This window comes from Pan troglodytes, chromosome X (assembly GCF_028858775.2).
Source record: "Pan troglodytes isolate AG18354 chromosome X, NHGRI_mPanTro3-v2.0_pri, whole genome shotgun sequence".
Classification (NCBI taxonomy): Eukaryota; Metazoa; Chordata; class Mammalia; order Primates; family Hominidae; genus Pan; species Pan troglodytes.
Window position 1 is genome coordinate 151,923,004 of NC_072421.2, and position 15,800 is coordinate 151,938,803.

Here is a 15,800-nt window from a genome sequence, read left to right on the forward strand (position 1 = left end):
GGCTGTTTGCGGATTTAATGGCAGGGGATTGAGGTTGGGAGGGGTCCCAGCTGCTGCTTCTGCTTTTCTTATAGCAGAGAGGCTGCCTACGGGTGGCACGGGGTGGCCATGGAGTGCAGAGTTGGTGGGACAGGGGACATCCAGGGGGCTCGAGATGTTGCTGGTGACAAGGAATGTCAAGTGGCACTGAGGCTGGCGGGCAAGGCCACAGGCAGATTCTCTCACGTGGGTGCTCGCCCCTTTCCTCCCTCTCGTCCCTCCCTCCCACCCTGGCCCCACTCAGGAGTGAGACCCAGTGGCCAATAAGCTCTCGGACAGACGAATGGGCGCCCTCCTCCTTCCTTCTGTTGGGCTGGAGTGAGTGGAGGAGGTGACTCAGCTCCTGGGCTCAGGCAGGGTCTGGAGGGGCCAGGATGGTCTCGAGTGCTTGGCAGCTGAGGAATGTAGCTGGGCTCGGGTAGTAGCAGCAGCGAGGGGCGGGCCAGGGTGGCCAGAGCCCGGGGCCAGGAATGTGCAGCTGAGGTCAATGGTCCCGGAGTCCTCCCGACTCGGGGTCGGGCGGCGGGAAGGAGGGTGGCCGTGGCAGGGGTGGAGGTGGGTGCCCAGGGCTCAGAGCTTGTGGGGGTTCACCCACTTGTAGGTGCCCTCATACTGGAAACCCACTCTCTTCATCAGCTCGTCTGCCTCCGTGGGGCCTCGGCTGGAGAGTGACGGGTGGAGGAGAGGCATGAGGTAGCTCCACCCTCACCCCGCCCCTGCCCGCTGGGCTCTGCCCCCAGCCCCCACCCTTTCCTCACCTGCCATAAATATAGGGGATGGGCTTGGGCTTCTCCAGCTCAATCTGGTGCAGCAGTGGGGTGAAAATACGCCAGGCCTCACGGAGCTCGTCACTGAGGGAACATGGTATGGCTTGGGAGGCCGGTGGCACACAGGGAGGGAGGGCAAAGGCCACCCTATAGCCCACAGGTATGCAGGGGCCGGCAGCTGGGCCTCACCTGCGCACGAAGTGCATCTGGCTCCCGCAGAAGACGTCCAGGATGAGGCGCTCGTAGGCGTCAGGGAGCTTCACGTTCTGTGAGGGAGAGAGTGTCTTGCTGATGCCACTGCCTGCCACCATGCGGAGTCCCCCGGGCCCAGGCCGCCCACCCTCCACACTGCTCCTTCTCTGTAGGGCACCTTGTATCTGTTGCCGTAGGTCAGGTCCAGCTCCGACTCCTCGGGGTTGAAGAACATGCCCGGCTTCTTGGTCATCATCTTGGTGTACACGGCCTCGTTGGGCTGCACGCGGATCACCAGCTCGTTGCGCTTGCACTGCTGGTGGAAGATGTCGCCGGCCACATCATGGAACTGCAGCCTCACCTCGGCCTTGCGCTCGTTCAGGGCCTTGCCGCAGCGCAGGATGAAGGGCACCCCTATGTGGCGGAAAGGGCAGCCTCAGCACCAGCTCTCTCAGGGTGTGGACCAGTGCGTGAGTGTCTCAGTGGGAGCTCCAGTGCCCGCACACAGGGCATGCCCAGTTCTGCCTTGCTGGGCCTCGAAGGCATCACCTACCATCCCACCTCTCATTCTCCACATAGAGGACGACGGCTGCAAAAGTGGCGGTGGTGGACCCGCGGGGCACCGTGGGGTCGTCCAGGTACCCTTTGGTGGCCTCGCCCTCTCCATCGGGGTTCCCCACGTACTGGCCCAGGACCACGTTGTTGGCCTGCACCTCTGAGATACATTTCAACACCTTGACCTGAGAGAAAGCCAGGGGAGAGAATGGGCTCCTTGGGTGTTGAGTTGGGGTGCAGGGATGACTGTGGCCACAGATGTGCAGCCCTCAGGGCAGGAGGAGGCCCCTGCTTGGCTCTGCTCACCCTGCCAGAGGCCCAGCTCAGGGCCCCTCCCTGAGGACCCTCCAGGACCACCCTGGTCCATCTCGAGTCTATTCTGATGAACAAGCTGAGGCCCAGAGAGGCAATGGCCTTCCCTGGTCACATAGTGATTGTCAGGCCTGGGACATGACAACTTGGGCTTCATGACTGCCAGTCCAGGTCACCTCCGGGAGGCCACGCTGTGCTCAGAGGTGGTGACTTCTCTGGGGTTGAGGACACTTGCTCTGCATGCACACCCCAGCTCAGTGCCTCGTCACAGATGGGCCTGCGACAGGGCATGCTCCTGGGGACTGGGGTGCACCCCCTACCTTCTCATCACGGACGTCATCTGAGTTGGTGGAGGCGGGCTTCTCCATGGCCACCAGACACAGCATCTGCAGTAGGTGGTTCTGCATCACGTCCCTAGGGACGGAAGAGGCCAGAGCTCACCTTAGCTCCCCGCCCTGTTCACCTGGTTCAAGGGCATGGGGACCCCAAACAAGGCTTCCTAGTGACAAGCTGCAAGACTCACTTCCTGATCCCCCTTGTCTTCCAGGTCCCCTTAAATCAAGGAAGGACATGGTGATGCTATCACTGAATCATAAAACCGTGGGGTGCTTGGCTGTGTAGGGGTCCAGCCCTTTCCAGCCCGGTCTGACAGCTCAGACACTTAGGTTTTGAACTGCAGGGTGAGGAGGAGCTCCCCCAAGAAAGGGAACAGTAGCCCTGCAGGGTGACTGGCTCTGCCACCCTGTGCCAGCCTCCCAGGAGAGAGGAAGAGCTCTCACCGGATGATCCCAAATTCATCGAAATAGCCCCCGCGACCCTCAGTGCCAAAGGGCTCCTTGAAGGTGAGGATAACGCAGGCGATGTTGTCCCGGTTCCAGATGGGGCCGAAGATCCTGTTGGCAAATCTGCGGGGAGGGGCAAGGTGGAGGAACTGCCCTTGGGCCTCTGTGGTGCAGGGGCCACATGTGAGGGGTCACCCTTGTCTGAGTTCTGGAGGAATTCGTCCTCGGGGAGGCAGTGGGCCAGGTGAGGCTCCTGAGCACCACCCCCACCCTGGTCCCCCGGCCCCGGCTTGGCCCCACCTCAGCACCATGAGGTTCTGCACCATCTCCTTGCCCAGGTAGTGGTCAATGCGGTAGATCTGGTCCTCACGGAACAGGGAGGAGATGTGGTTGGACAGCCGGTCAGAGCTCTGCAGGTCCCTCCCGAAGGGCTTCTCCACGATGATGCGGTTCCAGCCTCTGCTGGGAGCCCGGAGCTGCGTTACCCCCTTGAACCCCTCTTCGGGGAGTGAGGATCAGAGCTGCATCATTCAGACGCCCTCCCAGGGGAGTAGAGGCCAGAACCTCCTCGCCCCCGTGGCCACCTCCCGTGCCTTGTGTTCCCAGATGACCCTCTGGCTCAACACCTTCCGGGAAGCCTTCCCACCCTGGGTGCCAGGGTGGCATTGCTGGCATGCTGCCAGGGGCCCGTTCCCCTCCTGCCTCATGCTGGGTCCCCAGTGGGTCGGAGTGGCCTGAAGGCCTGTAGGGGAGCAGGGGGAGGAGGCATCCAAGCCCTGGCTTCCTCATTGGTTTTGAAAATGAGAAGAGGACCTTTGCTTTACTACCCCCGCATTCAAAACCAGCCAGAGGACAAGAGCCTCTGGCTGGGTTGGGAAACCACCCAGCGCGGGCCATGCTGCATTCGCAGAGCAAGGCTGCCACCCTGCGGCCTGGCCGGGCCTTTGGGGAAGCAGAGCGGAAAGGCGGTGTTTCGTGGAGCAATGCTGCCACCTTGTGGTCCCACTGGGGATGGCCCCGGCACCATGGATGCTGCCTAGATCCCCGGCCCCGGACACGCTCATAGAGTGGTGGGAGCACTGCCTGGGCCAGCCTGGCAGGCGGGAAGGGAGGGCAACGGCAAGCCTTACATCTGGCTCATGCAGGACTCGTGAATGTTCTTGGTGACGGCCTCGTAGACGGTGGGGGGCAAGGCCAGGTAGAAGAGGCGGTTGGCCTGCGACCCAAGGTGGAGGGCATTCATGTGGCTGTTGAGGCGCTGGTAGGAGGCTGCATCATCGTACTGGCCAGCCACATAGGAGTTGCGGGCAAAGAAGTCCTCCAGCTTGAGCTTCTCCTCTGGGGTGGCCTGGGAGACACGGACAGACAGACACACAGACACACAGACAGATGTCAGCCCCTCTCTTGGAGTCCGTGTGTGTTCTGCCCCAGGGGAGTGGAGGGTCTTCCCTGGAGGTCCAGGGAGGGTGCCCTCAGAAGTCAGTGTCCCAGTCCCACACTGGGTTCAGCCCCATCTTAGCAGCTCTGCACATCCAGAGGGAGGGAGGCCAAAGCAGGCAGCACAGACACTGCCCCAGGCTGGGACCCCTGTGCCTTAGGACAGAGGCCAGATTTCAGGATATTTTGACCTGGGAGAAATACACTGGAGAAAGCTCTCTCTCCAAAATCATGACACCCAACTATGATTGGCGGAGAAAACGCAGCAGAGCACAGCAGGAGGGGACCTGTGGGTCCTGGTCACGGGGGCTGGTAATGGGGGTCTCAAAGAAGTACGAGAGCAGGCGGGGCGGGGCAGGAGGGGAGGAGAGCATCCCAGGATGGGATGGGGGGAGGTCCCCGAAGCTGGCCACGCTGGGGGCTGGTAGAGAGGGCAGAACCAGGCTGGGGGAGGCCCTGACACCACCCACCTTGAAGAAGGGCTCACTCTGTTTGCGGATGTCAGCCACTGTGAGGCGGGAACGGGCATAGCCCACGATGAAGGTGTTTTCGGGCAGAAGGCCATCCCGGAACAGCCACCTGAGGGCAGGGCACAGCCGTAACCAGTGCGGGCAGGGCAGGACCAGGCCTGTCCCTGGCGGGAGGTCACAGGGGCAGTGGCGGGACACACTTACCAGATGGTGGGGTAGATCTTCTTCTTGGCCAGGTCACCCTGTGGCAGAGGGAACAGGTGTGTGGTTAGAAGTGGCTGGGGACACGACCTACATACATCATCCTCCACCCTTGGTGATCTGGGCACTACTCAGGATCACTACTGGGCCACAAGCATGTCTGTCTTGCCTGATATACAGACAGAAGAGCCCCGAGATTCAAGCCTGTGCCAGCCCTCCATCCCTGACCCAGAAGACATAAACGCATCTCCTGCGTTCCAGGAGAAAACCCGAAAATTCAATTCAGTAGAACCAAGGGACGACAGAAGTACCATGTAGCCACATTTGTGAGACGTGACCTGAAGTGCTTACATTAGCAAAAAAGAGTGGTTCAAAAATAAGGAGCTAAGCATTCCACTTAAGATGTGAGAAAAAGGGCCAGATGCGGTGGCTCACACCTATAATCCCAGCACTTTGGGAGGCTGAGGCAGGCAGATCACCTGAAGTCAGGAGTTCAAGACCAGCCAATGTGGCAAAACCCCATCTCTATTAAAAATACAAAAATTAGCCAGGTGTGGTGGCAGGCACCTGTAATCCCAGTTACTCAGGAGGCTGAGGCAGGAGAATCACTTGAATCCGGGAGGCAGAGGTTGCAGTGAGCCAAGATCGTGCCACTGCACTCCAGCCTGCGTGACAAGAGTGAGACTTCATCTCCAAAAAAAAAAAAAAAAAAAAAAAAAAAAAGTGAGAAAAAGATAGAACTGCAAGCCAAATTACCAGGAAGAAAATAGGAAATAATGACAAGTAAAATTAATAAAATTAAAAGCTAACCCAAAGAAAAGATGAACAAAGCCGGAAATTGGTGTTTGAAAAAGACGAATAGAAACAGACAACCCCCTGGCATGGTTGCTTTTTTAAAAGGGCATAGGCCGGGCACAGTGGCTTACTCCTGTAATCCCAGCACTTTGGGAGGCCGAGGCAGGCGGATCAAGAGGTCAGGAGATCGAGACCATCCTGGCTGACACGGTGAAACCCCGCCTCTACCAAAAATACAAAAAATTAGCCAGGCGTGGTGGCGGGTGTCTGTAGTCCCAGCTACTCGGAAGGCTGAGGTAGGAGAATCACTTGAACCCGGGAGATGGAGGTTGCAGTGAGACAAGATTGCACCATTGCACCCCAGCCTGGGCGACAAGAGTGAAACTCCATCTCAAAAAACAAAAAACAAAAAACAAAAAAACAACTAAACAGCTGGACGCGGTGGCTCAAGCCTATAATCCCAGCACTTTGGAAGGCCGAGGCGGATGGATTACCTGAGTTTGGGAGTTCAAGACCAGCCTGACCAACATGGAGAAACCGTTTCTACTAAAAATACAAAATTGGCTGGGCATGGTGGCCCATGCCTGTAATCCCAGCTACTCAGGAGGCTGAGGCAGGAGAATCGCTTGAACCTGGGAGGCGGAGGTTGCAGTGAGCCAAGATCAAGCCATTGCACTCCAGCCTGGGCTACAAAAGCGAAACTCCATCTCAAACAAACAAAAAACAGAGCAATGGACCTGAGAGGGGACAGTGGCCACAAATCTTCCTACAGAAACAACACCCTGGCATAGAGAGTGTTGCCAGTGGGTTCTACCAAAATGCAAGCACAAGAGAATTCCAGCCTGAAGCAAACTCTTCCTGCAGAAGGAAGAAAGGGGAACACTTCCCAAGCCACCTTATGGGGCCTACAGAGCCTTGGTACGGAAACCTGATGAGAAAGGCACATGGGAAAACCCATACGCCTCATTCACACACACATGCAGATGCAGAAATCCCACACGAAATATCAGCAGGCCGGGCACAGCTCACACACCCCAGCACTTTGGGAGACCGAGGTGGGAGGAGGATTGCTTGAAATCAGGAGGTTTTTTTTTTTTTTTTTAAAGACATGGTCTCACTCTGTCACCTAGGCTGGAGTGCAGTGGCACGATCTCAGTTCACTGCAACCTCTGCCTCTGGGCTCAAGCAATCCTCCCACCTCAGCCTCTGGAGTAGCTGGGACTACAGGTACATGCCAACACACCCAGCTAATTTTTTGTATTTTTTGTAGAGACAGGGTTTCCCCATGTTGTCCAGGCTGCTCTTGAACTCCTGGGCTCAAGTGATCTGCCCGCCTCAGCCTCCCAAAGTGTTGGGATTACAGGCGTGAGCCACGGCGACCCACTGACCCTGTCTCTTTAAAAAAAAAAAGAAAACATCAGCAAACCAAATCCTGCAATGTTAAAAACAGTAGGTTTTTTATTTACAGAATAAATACATCTGTAAATAAAAAGTTGGTTTGATATTAACAGAAAAAAATCATTGAAATTCACCATATTAAGAGATTAAAAAAAAACTCTAAGAACTCTCTGCCTACTGCTATGTTTTGATTTTTTAAATCTAGCAATCTTGCTCAACCCAACAGATGTAGATCAAGTGTTTCAGAAATCACCTATTCACGCTAAAACTCTTAGCAGAGGAGGAATGCAAGGGAACTTCACTAACTTGATAAAGGGCATCTATAAAACACCATTCTGGCTGGGCGTGGTGGCTCAAGCCTGTAATCCCAGCACTTTGGGAGGCCGAGGCGGGGGATCGCTTGAGGTCAGGAGTTTGAGACCAGCCTGACCAACATGGTGAAACCCCATTTCTACTAAAAATACAAAACTTAGCTGAGCATGGTGGTGTATGCCTGTAATCCCAGCTATTCAGGACACTGAGGCAGGAGAATCGCTTGAACCAGGAGGCAGAGACTGGAGTGAGCCGAGATCACACCACTGTAGCCTGAGCAACAGAGCTAGACTTCGTCTCAAAAAAAAAAAAACCACCACCAAAAAACAAAGAACAAAAAAACCCCCAAACCATCATCCTTACAAATACTACAAATATCACACTTATAGGAAATGTTGAAATATTAATCATCCCTTTAAGCAATCAGGAACAAGAAAAGTGCAGTAAGGCAAGAAAATGAAAATGGCTAAAGTTGAGCTGTGAGGTGGTGCGGGTGCTCCCGACAGTCTGCAAGCCTCTGATCAAGTGAAACACACACCTATCATGTGACCCGGCCGTTCCACCCCAAGAGAAATGAAAGTGCAAGTCCACACAAAGACCTGCACACGAATGGTCACAGCAGCCTTAGTTCATAGCGGCCCCAAACTGGAAACAAGTCAAACACTTGAATTAACATGTGACCCGGCAAACTGTGCATTCATACAACGGATACTACTCAGCAACACTGGGAAATCTCAGCATCAGAGATGCAACCCATTGTGACAGAAATCAGATCAGCGGTTGCCTGGAGCAGGGCAGATTGGCTGGGAATGGGTACCCAGGAACTTTCTGGGGAGATGACGATGGCCTTTATTGTGATGAGGGTGTACAGCCAATTGTACAGTTAAGATTTGCGCACCAACGAAAGACGGCGAGAAAACCAACAATGGAGCGGAGGGTGGGGAGTGGGTCAGAAATGACCCTTTGAGGGCCAGTGACTGTGAGAGCCCCAGGTGAGGGGGCTTCCTGGGTGCAGAGCATATTCTGTTTCTTGATCTAGGAGCAGTTTCCGTGGCTGTGCTGAGTTTGTGAAAAGTCATCAACAAGCTAGACCTGCACCATCTGTATTCTTCATGACATGTATTTCTTTTTTTTTTTTTTTTTGAGACGGAGTCTCACTCTGTCGGCCAGGCTGGAGTGCAGTGGCGTGATCTTGGCTCACTGAAATCTCCACCTCCTGGGTTCAAGCCATTCTCCTGCCTCAGCCTCCTGAGTAGCTGGGACTCCAGGCACCTGCCACCACGCCCTGCTAATTTTTGTATTTTTACTAGAGACGGGGTTTCGCCATGTTGGCCAGGCTGGCCTCAAACTCCTGACCTTGTGATCCACCTGCCGTGGCCTCCCAAAGTGTTGGGATTACAGGCGTGAGCCACCGTGGCCGGCCCATGACATATATTTCAATAAAACATGGTAAAAACTAATAGTCTGGGCATGGTGGCTCACGCCTGTAACCCCAGCACTTTGGGAGGCTGAGGAGGGTGGATCACCTGAGGTCAGGAGTTCGAGACCAGCCTGGCAAACATGGTGAAACCCCGTCTCTACTAAAAATACAGGCCAGGCACGGTGGCTCATGCCTGTAATCCCAGCACTTTGGGAGGTTGAGGCGGGTGGATCACGAGGTCAGGAGATTGAGACCATCCTGGCCAACATGGTGAGACCCCTTTTCTACTAAAATACAAAAAATTAGCTGGATGTGGTGGTGCGCGCCTGTAGTCCCAGCTACTCGGGAGGCTGAGGCAGGGGAATTGCTTGAACCTCGCAGGTGGAGATTGCAGTGAGCCAAGATTGCGCCACTGTACTCCAGCCTGGTGAAAGAGCAAGACTCCATCTCAAAAAAAAGAAAAAACAAAAATTAGCTGGATGTAGTGGCAGGCACCTGGAATCCCAGCTACTCAGGAGGCTAAGGCAGGAGAATCACTTGAATCCGGGAGACGGAGGTTGCAGTGAGCCAAGATTGCGCCACCAAACTCCAGCCTGGGTGACAGCAAGACTCCATGTCACGAAAAAAAAAAAAAAAAAACACATGCTCTTCGAAGCAATCAGGCACTGCAACCATGGATGGGTCCATTTCTACAAACCATTACAGAATGGGGGCCATGCCACCAGGTCAAATGCCCTCACCCAGAGCCAGGCAGTTAGGAAGCCACCAGAGGGCTTCCAGGAGGGCAACTGCTATGGTGTGGGTGCCTTGTGTGCTTGTGCTCTTCAGGGGCCCTGCTCCACTTCTGACGCTCCTCAGGTGAGCTCGGTGCCAGGACTACAGCCACACGGACCTCTCACTGCTGCACCCTTCAAAGTCCAGCAGACAACCCCTCGCCCTGGGGTAGGAGCTCCTCTACTCAGCTCCTCACAGCACCTGCCATCAGTGGGGCTGGGGAGGGGAACGTTGCCCCTGTCACATCAACTCACGGCTGGCCCCACACAGAAAGGGTCAGCTTACTGGGAACTAACTGGACCCTGAAATAAACGGGAAGAACCACAGCCTGCAAATACCTCTAAGCCTCACTCAAAGCAGGTCATGTTTGCTCATGACCAAATTCCGGAAGACTGGGAGGCATCGGGACAGACTCCAGAAAGGTACTGGTGGCAGGGGACTGGTCTGCTGAGTCACAGCAACCCCACGCTCCAGGCCGTTTGTTCCTGCTGCTCCCTTTGGGATTAACTAGAGATTGAACCGGCTCACCTTGTTTCAGCTCAGGCCCTGCAACCGACCGACCGTCTGCTGGGCTCCAAGTCACCTGAGAGGCGAGGTGAGGTAAGACGGACAGTAGGGGTGGGGTAAGGCAGGCCGCTCTCTCCCATGGTGACAGGGAGCTAAGCTAAGCTGAGCTGAGCCGGACTGAGCTGCTCTCCTCAGGACTCAGGGGTAGCCCTGCCCTCCCAGCTGGCTGCGACGCTCTAGTGGGACTTTCTGGAGGAACAAACATGGGAAGACATCGGGAAACCCGACAGCTTGGTCAAGAGTCTACTCGTGCCATGTGGGTGGGGACAATTCAAGGGGTCCTTAGTGAAAAGCCGTTGGGAGCTTCTCATCTTCCCCACGCCCTCCTCTTTCCTGAGGACCACAGCAGGGGAGGGATCTGCCCAAGGACACAAGGTGACTTAGTAGAAGCAGGGCATGATGAAGATCTCTAGCCACCAACATCTGGCTAGGCCAGGGCAAAGGGACCTGGGCCATGACCTGTCTGTTTTATAAACCCAAATCGCTGCAGCCCTTGTCTTGGCATGAGGGTTTCATGGTAGAGCACGATGCCTGCTGCAGGGCCAGCGGGGGTGGGCCATCCCATCCCCAAGGGTCACTGGGGTTAAGGACCTGCCCAGACTCCCTGGGTGGAGCCCTGGGCCTTGGCAGGGGCCCAGCTGGTTCCTGGCCACTGGGGCCAGAGAACCTGGGGGCTGCTGAGTTAGTTCAGCTGAAAAACCAACAAAAGGGCCTCCCTGCTATACCCGGGGGCTCATGAGTCACCGGGGCTTTGGGGGAGTGCCAACATCATCATGACACAGCAAGAATCTTATCAGACCAGTGGGGAAGTCAGCCCAGAAATGTTCTGAGGAAAGGGGAGGCGGGGGCCGCTGGGTCATCCCTCCCACAGGCCCATCATTGGGATGCGTCCTGAACGCCCATCAAGCCCATGGCCCTTGTGATCCAGGTGGGGAAACTAAGGCCCAGAGAAGTGAGGACCCCGCAGACTATCAATCCCAGTCTCTTCCCCTCACTCCCTGTGAAGCTCTCCAGCATCATCGAGGTCCCATCAGGTGGGGAAAGATGCTGTTCCAGGCGCACACTGGTCTACAAGGCCAGAGCTTTCTGGAAGGGGGCAGTAAGTACCTCGGCTCCCTTTCTGGTAGGGCTGGGAGTCCTGAGAAGGCAGGAAGTGGCCAACTTGGTAACTCTGAGGTGCCATCAGGGCCCCCAGGAAGGAAGCTGGGTGTGTGGGCAAGTGTGAGGTAAGCTGGCCAGGGAGGAGGAAGGGACAGAGGAAGGCCACGTGGGTCCAGCCTGCCCCAGGGTGTCCTGCTTGCCCAGGCTGTGGGTCTGCCAGCCACTTGCCTGCTTTCAGTTTCTAGGTCATGCTGAGCTTGTTCCCAACTCGGGGCTCCGGGCATTTGCTCTTCCTTCTGTGTTTGTGCTCTCCCGGCCCTCTTTGTGGGATCTATGTGCTTTGGGGGACTGGGGACACAGGGCCCATGTGTATCTTCTGAAACACACGTGAGCCTGAACTCTTGCTGGTCTGCTTACTTGCCGTGGTTCCCTGGCCACAATAGCACATAGGTCCCATCAGGAGGGCAGGGACTGGCTGCTGTGGCCCAGAAGTACCCAATCGCTGTCTGCTCAATGAATGGAGAACGGGCTGCTTTCCTGGAACAGCAGATTCTAGGATCGCGTGCCCTCAAGTGCCACCCTGCCTACCTCCCACACCGAGTGAGGCATCAGGCGCGGAAGGAGCCTGGGAGCCGGAGCTGTTCCAGGTGCTGCCTGAGCACGCCACCTCCCATCTCCCCCCAACCAGGAAGAGGAAAAAACAAACCACGAGGCTCTTCAGAGAGAGGACCCCTTGTCCCCTACCCACAGTGCTGGAGCTGGCACTTCCTATTTCTGCTTTGAAAGCCTCAGGTTGTCACTCTCAGAACAGAGGAGAGCAAAGGGGAACCCTACTGATTTCAACAAAACAAAGTTGCCCAACCCCAAGCTGGCCACAGGCAAGGCAGTGAAATGACAAAATCAGCTTGGAAAAGCCTAAGGACCCTGGGCCCTCGTTTCAAAAGCTGTCATTTGCTACACGAAATGCTGAGGTTCAGGAAAAGGAAAACACTTGCTCCAAGTCACACAGCAAGCTTGGATGCTCTCAATGAGGTGTCTAATAAGAGCTGAAGGCCAGGAGTCATAAGCTATCATTGTGGCCTGGGTTGCTCTGTTGCAGTGCCTTGTGACAGCATGGGGTGGGGATGGAGAAAGCAACCTCAGTTACCTTCTCCTCCAGTCTGCTTCTTGGACTAAGGGTTTAACGGTCAGAGTCCTGGCTGTTAAGGTTTGTGGCTGATGCAGGTATGGCTCTTTTTATTTTTGTTTTTTTGAGATGGAGTCTCACTCACTCTGTCGCCCAGGATGGAGTGCAATGGTGCCATCTCAGCTCACTGCAACCTCCACCTCCTGGGTTCAAGCGATTTTCCTGCCTCAGCCTCCCAAGTAGCTGGGATTACAGATGGGTGCCACTACACCTAACTAATTTTTGTTATTTTTCTTTTTTTTTGAGATGGAGTCTCACTCTGTCACCCAGGCTGGAATGCAGTGTTGCGATTTCTGCTCACTGCAAGCTCCGCCTCCCGAGTTCACGCCTTTCTCCTGCCTCAGCCTCCTGAGTAGCTGGACTACAGGTGCCCACACCAGGCCTGGCTAATTTTTTGTTTATTTAGTAGAGATGGGATTTCACCATGTTAGCCAGGATGGTCTCAATCTCCTGACCTCATGATCCACCCGCTTCAGCCTCCCAAAGTGCTGGGATTACAGACGTGAGCCACTGCGCCCGGCCTTTTTGTTTCGTTTTGTTTTGAGACAGAGTCTCGCTCTGTCGCCAGGCTGGAGTGCAGTGGCGCGATCTCAGCTCACTGCAACCTCTGACTCCCTGATTCAAGCGATTCTACTGCCTCAGCCTACTGAGTAGCTGGGACTACAGGCACGCACCACCACGCCCAGCTAATTTTTGTATTTTTAGTAGAGACGGGGTTTCACCATGTTGGCCAGGATGGTCTCGATCTCTTGACCTTGTGATCCGCCCACCTTGGCCCCCCAAAGTGCTGGGATTACAGATGTGAGCCACCGCGCCCAGCCAATTTTTGTATTTTAAGTAGAGACTGGGTTTCGCCATGTTGGCCAGGCTGGTCTCAAACTCCTGACCTCAGGCGATCCACCTGCCTCGGCCTCCCAAAGTGCTGGGAATACAGGCGTGAGCCAACGTGCCCGGCCAGGTATGGCTCTTCTGAGGGGACCAGGCTGGGGCTGAGGCCAAGCCCAATCTACTGTGGGCTCCACCTGGTACCTCTCCTGGGTCTCAGGCTTATGGGGAGTCAGAGGACAATGGCCCCTCCTTACTCTGCCACTGGCAGAGCCCTTCTCCCTCGGCTGCCTCCTCATTCCCTTTTGGCTCTCCTTTTCTAAGTTCTGATCAGAAGTACAAAGGTGTCAAGGAGTAGGTTTGACAAAGTGTGACAGCGCGTTGTTCTATGTGAACAAAGAACCACTGAGCTCAGCCAGCACTGAGGGGCGCACGATGTGGAAGAGCTAACTAGTTTTGATAGAGCTCCTGCTCAAGGTTACAAGGTAAGTTAATGGCAAAGATGGTCATACAGTAATGAGCAGAGAGATTCTTGAGTGCATCCAGGGTTAAAAGTGAAAACTGAGACCACGTGTAATTTGAGATGAAGCCCTTGTTCCACCAGCCCCTGCACAGTCTCACTGCCCCATGGGACACAGGGGAGGGTGCTCTAGTCTCGGGCGATGGCTGTCCTAGGACCACCCCTCCCTCCCCTCCCATGGAAATCCTCATGCTATACTATTCTTTTGTCTTTCCTATGAGTGCAGAATGGCGGTTCTACAAGCTGGACAATTGGGGCCAGGTGGGGTGAGGCAGAGCTCCTTGGTAGGCTTTCGAAATTGAGGCAAAGAGACAGTGTTCAAAGAAAACCTAAGTGTTTGTATCGACGGAACTTGAAGTGTTAGTGAAGAGGCAGAGATCAGGCCTCAGATCCTGCCTTTGGAACTCATTTGTTAAGGCATGAACAGGTCTGAAAAAACTACAGAATGAATAGCATTCCCTGTTTTCCCCCAAGAAGTCCATCTAGACAGTCCCTAAAGAGCCTGCAACTCCAGGACTAAGGGCTACATTCAGCGGCTAGGCACAGGGTTCAGAAATGTCCTGCAGCCGGGCGTGGTGGCTCACGCCTGTCATCCCAGCACTTTGGGAGGCCGAGGCGGGCGGATCACTTGAGGTCAGGAGTTTGAGACCAGCCTGGCCAACATGGTGAAACTCCGTCTCTACTAACAATACAAAAATTAGCCGGGTGTGGTGGTGCATGCCTGTAATCTCAGCTACTTGGGGGGCTGAGGCAGGAGAATCGCTTGAACCCAGGAGGCCGAGGTTGCAGTGAGCCAAGATGGCGCCACTGCACCCCATCCTGGGCGACCAGAGCAAAACTCCGTCTCCAAAAAAAAAAAAAAAAAAAAGTCTTGCAAGTGCATATGCACACCAGGTAGAGCCGGGATGATCCTGGCGCACTAGCAGGAGCGGGAGGAGGAGCTCAACTTAGCAGAGCCTGTGGGGCCCTGCAACAATTAGTTGGAAAAGCTGAGGCATGGAGCAGGCACTTCCTGGCTTTTAAGATTGGGGCCTGGGAGATACTCACCGATGCACCCATGATGATGAATATGTGTGTATCCGACTGATGGAAGGCATCGCCCTGGAACAGCTCTTCCCGCAGGATCCCGCACACCTGGGTCCGGCTCAGGGCCACCTGCTCTGCCATGACGCTGTCTGGTGGAAGAAAGGCTCGTTAACAAGGCAGAAGAACAGGAGAGCATTGAGAAGTTAGCCCCTTTCTTGAGAGTTCCTCTGGGGTCTCACACCGGGGTGACACCTGATTACCCAAATCACTCCTTGTGAACGGCTGGGCGTTGGGGAGTGGTTGATGGGTTAGAAACTGCGGGCTCTGGGCTCCAGCCACTCTCTCCTAGGCAGCCTTCATTCAGGGTGTACATTACAAAATTACTCAAAGCATTGGTGGATTCCGACTACAGCATCAATTCTGGACAACCGAGTAAAATCCTTGTGGGGCACGGAACTGCGTGCCCAGGACCATCTCATTCCCGACTGTAGCGGGAACTCCACAATGACCTGGAGCATGGGAGATGGTGCAGATGCTGGAGTTCAGCTCCAGCCCTCCCCTTGCCAAGCTGGGTGACCCCGGTCGGCAAGTCCCCTTCGCTCTCGGGGTCTCAGGGGCTCAAGAGAGGAGGTGCGGGGTATAAAGGGATTGGTTAAGACCCTCTCGATTCTGCTCGGTTCTCAAGCACAACAAACAGCGTGTATTTTACCGCCGCGCGGCGCAGCGCGGGACAGTACGCTCCTCCGCCTGCGCGGCGCCCGCCCGGCCGGTTACCTGCGCTTCGTCGTCGTCGCCCTCCGCGCTCGCAGCCCCGAAGTGTACGACCGTTTCCGGGGGCTGAGCCCCGCCGGCCCATTTAATCGGCGGGGGCGGGGGCGGGCGCCTGGGCTGAGCGGACCCGCCTCAGGCGAGGCGTGCGGGGCGGGGCCTCGGCCACCACCCCTCGGGCGGGCGGGGCGGGGCGAGGGCAGGTGCGCGCGCATCCCAGGCCAGCCCCTGCCTCTCGGGCACCTGCGCTGGAGGCCGGCCCGCCGGCTGCCTGCCATACCCGCTGCCGCTGCTCCGCATCCCCAATTCCGGCGGGCACGGGTGCAGCTCCGCGTAGTGCTCCCGCATCCCCA

At 55.8% G+C, this 15,800-nt stretch overlaps 2 protein-coding genes across 6 annotated transcripts in view; one reads left to right on the plus strand and one right to left on the minus strand.

The window, feature by feature from the left end:
• G6PD (glucose-6-phosphate dehydrogenase) overlaps positions 1-15,800 on the minus strand; it is a 16,258-nt gene continuing 458 nt past the window's right edge. Inside the window, exons 1-13 of one of the 4 annotated variants that reach the window (XM_054676704.2) lie at positions 15,454-15,683; positions 14,701-14,828; positions 4,759-4,796; positions 4,555-4,663; positions 3,778-3,995; positions 2,948-3,106; positions 2,645-2,770; positions 2,186-2,279; positions 1,552-1,738; positions 1,177-1,412; positions 996-1,072; positions 798-890; positions 1-700 (exon numbers count right to left, since the gene is read on the minus strand). In XM_054676704.2, the coding sequence (XP_054532679.1) occupies positions 610-700; positions 798-890; positions 996-1,072; positions 1,177-1,412; positions 1,552-1,738; positions 2,186-2,279; positions 2,645-2,770; positions 2,948-3,106; positions 3,778-3,995; positions 4,555-4,663; positions 4,759-4,796; positions 14,701-14,828; positions 15,454-15,535 (1,638 nt within the window). In that variant the 5' untranslated portion in view covers positions 15,536-15,683 and the 3' untranslated portion in view covers positions 1-609. Of the gene's footprint in view, positions 701-797; positions 891-995; positions 1,073-1,176; positions 1,413-1,551; positions 1,739-2,185; positions 2,280-2,644; positions 2,771-2,947; positions 3,110-3,777; positions 3,996-4,554; positions 4,664-4,758; positions 4,797-14,700; positions 14,829-15,453; positions 15,684-15,800 lie in introns of those variants that run through there. The other 3 variants (XM_054676703.1, XM_054676706.2, XM_054676705.2) reach the window with 3 other exon arrangements.
• Positions 9,901-15,800, plus strand: part of IKBKG (inhibitor of nuclear factor kappa B kinase regulatory subunit gamma) — a 27,465-nt gene continuing 21,565 nt past the window's right edge. For both annotated transcript variants that reach the window (XM_054676708.2, XM_054676711.2), the window contains exon 1: positions 9,901-10,054. The gene's annotated coding sequence lies outside the window, so the exon portion shown is untranslated. The remainder of the gene's footprint in view (positions 10,055-15,800) is intronic.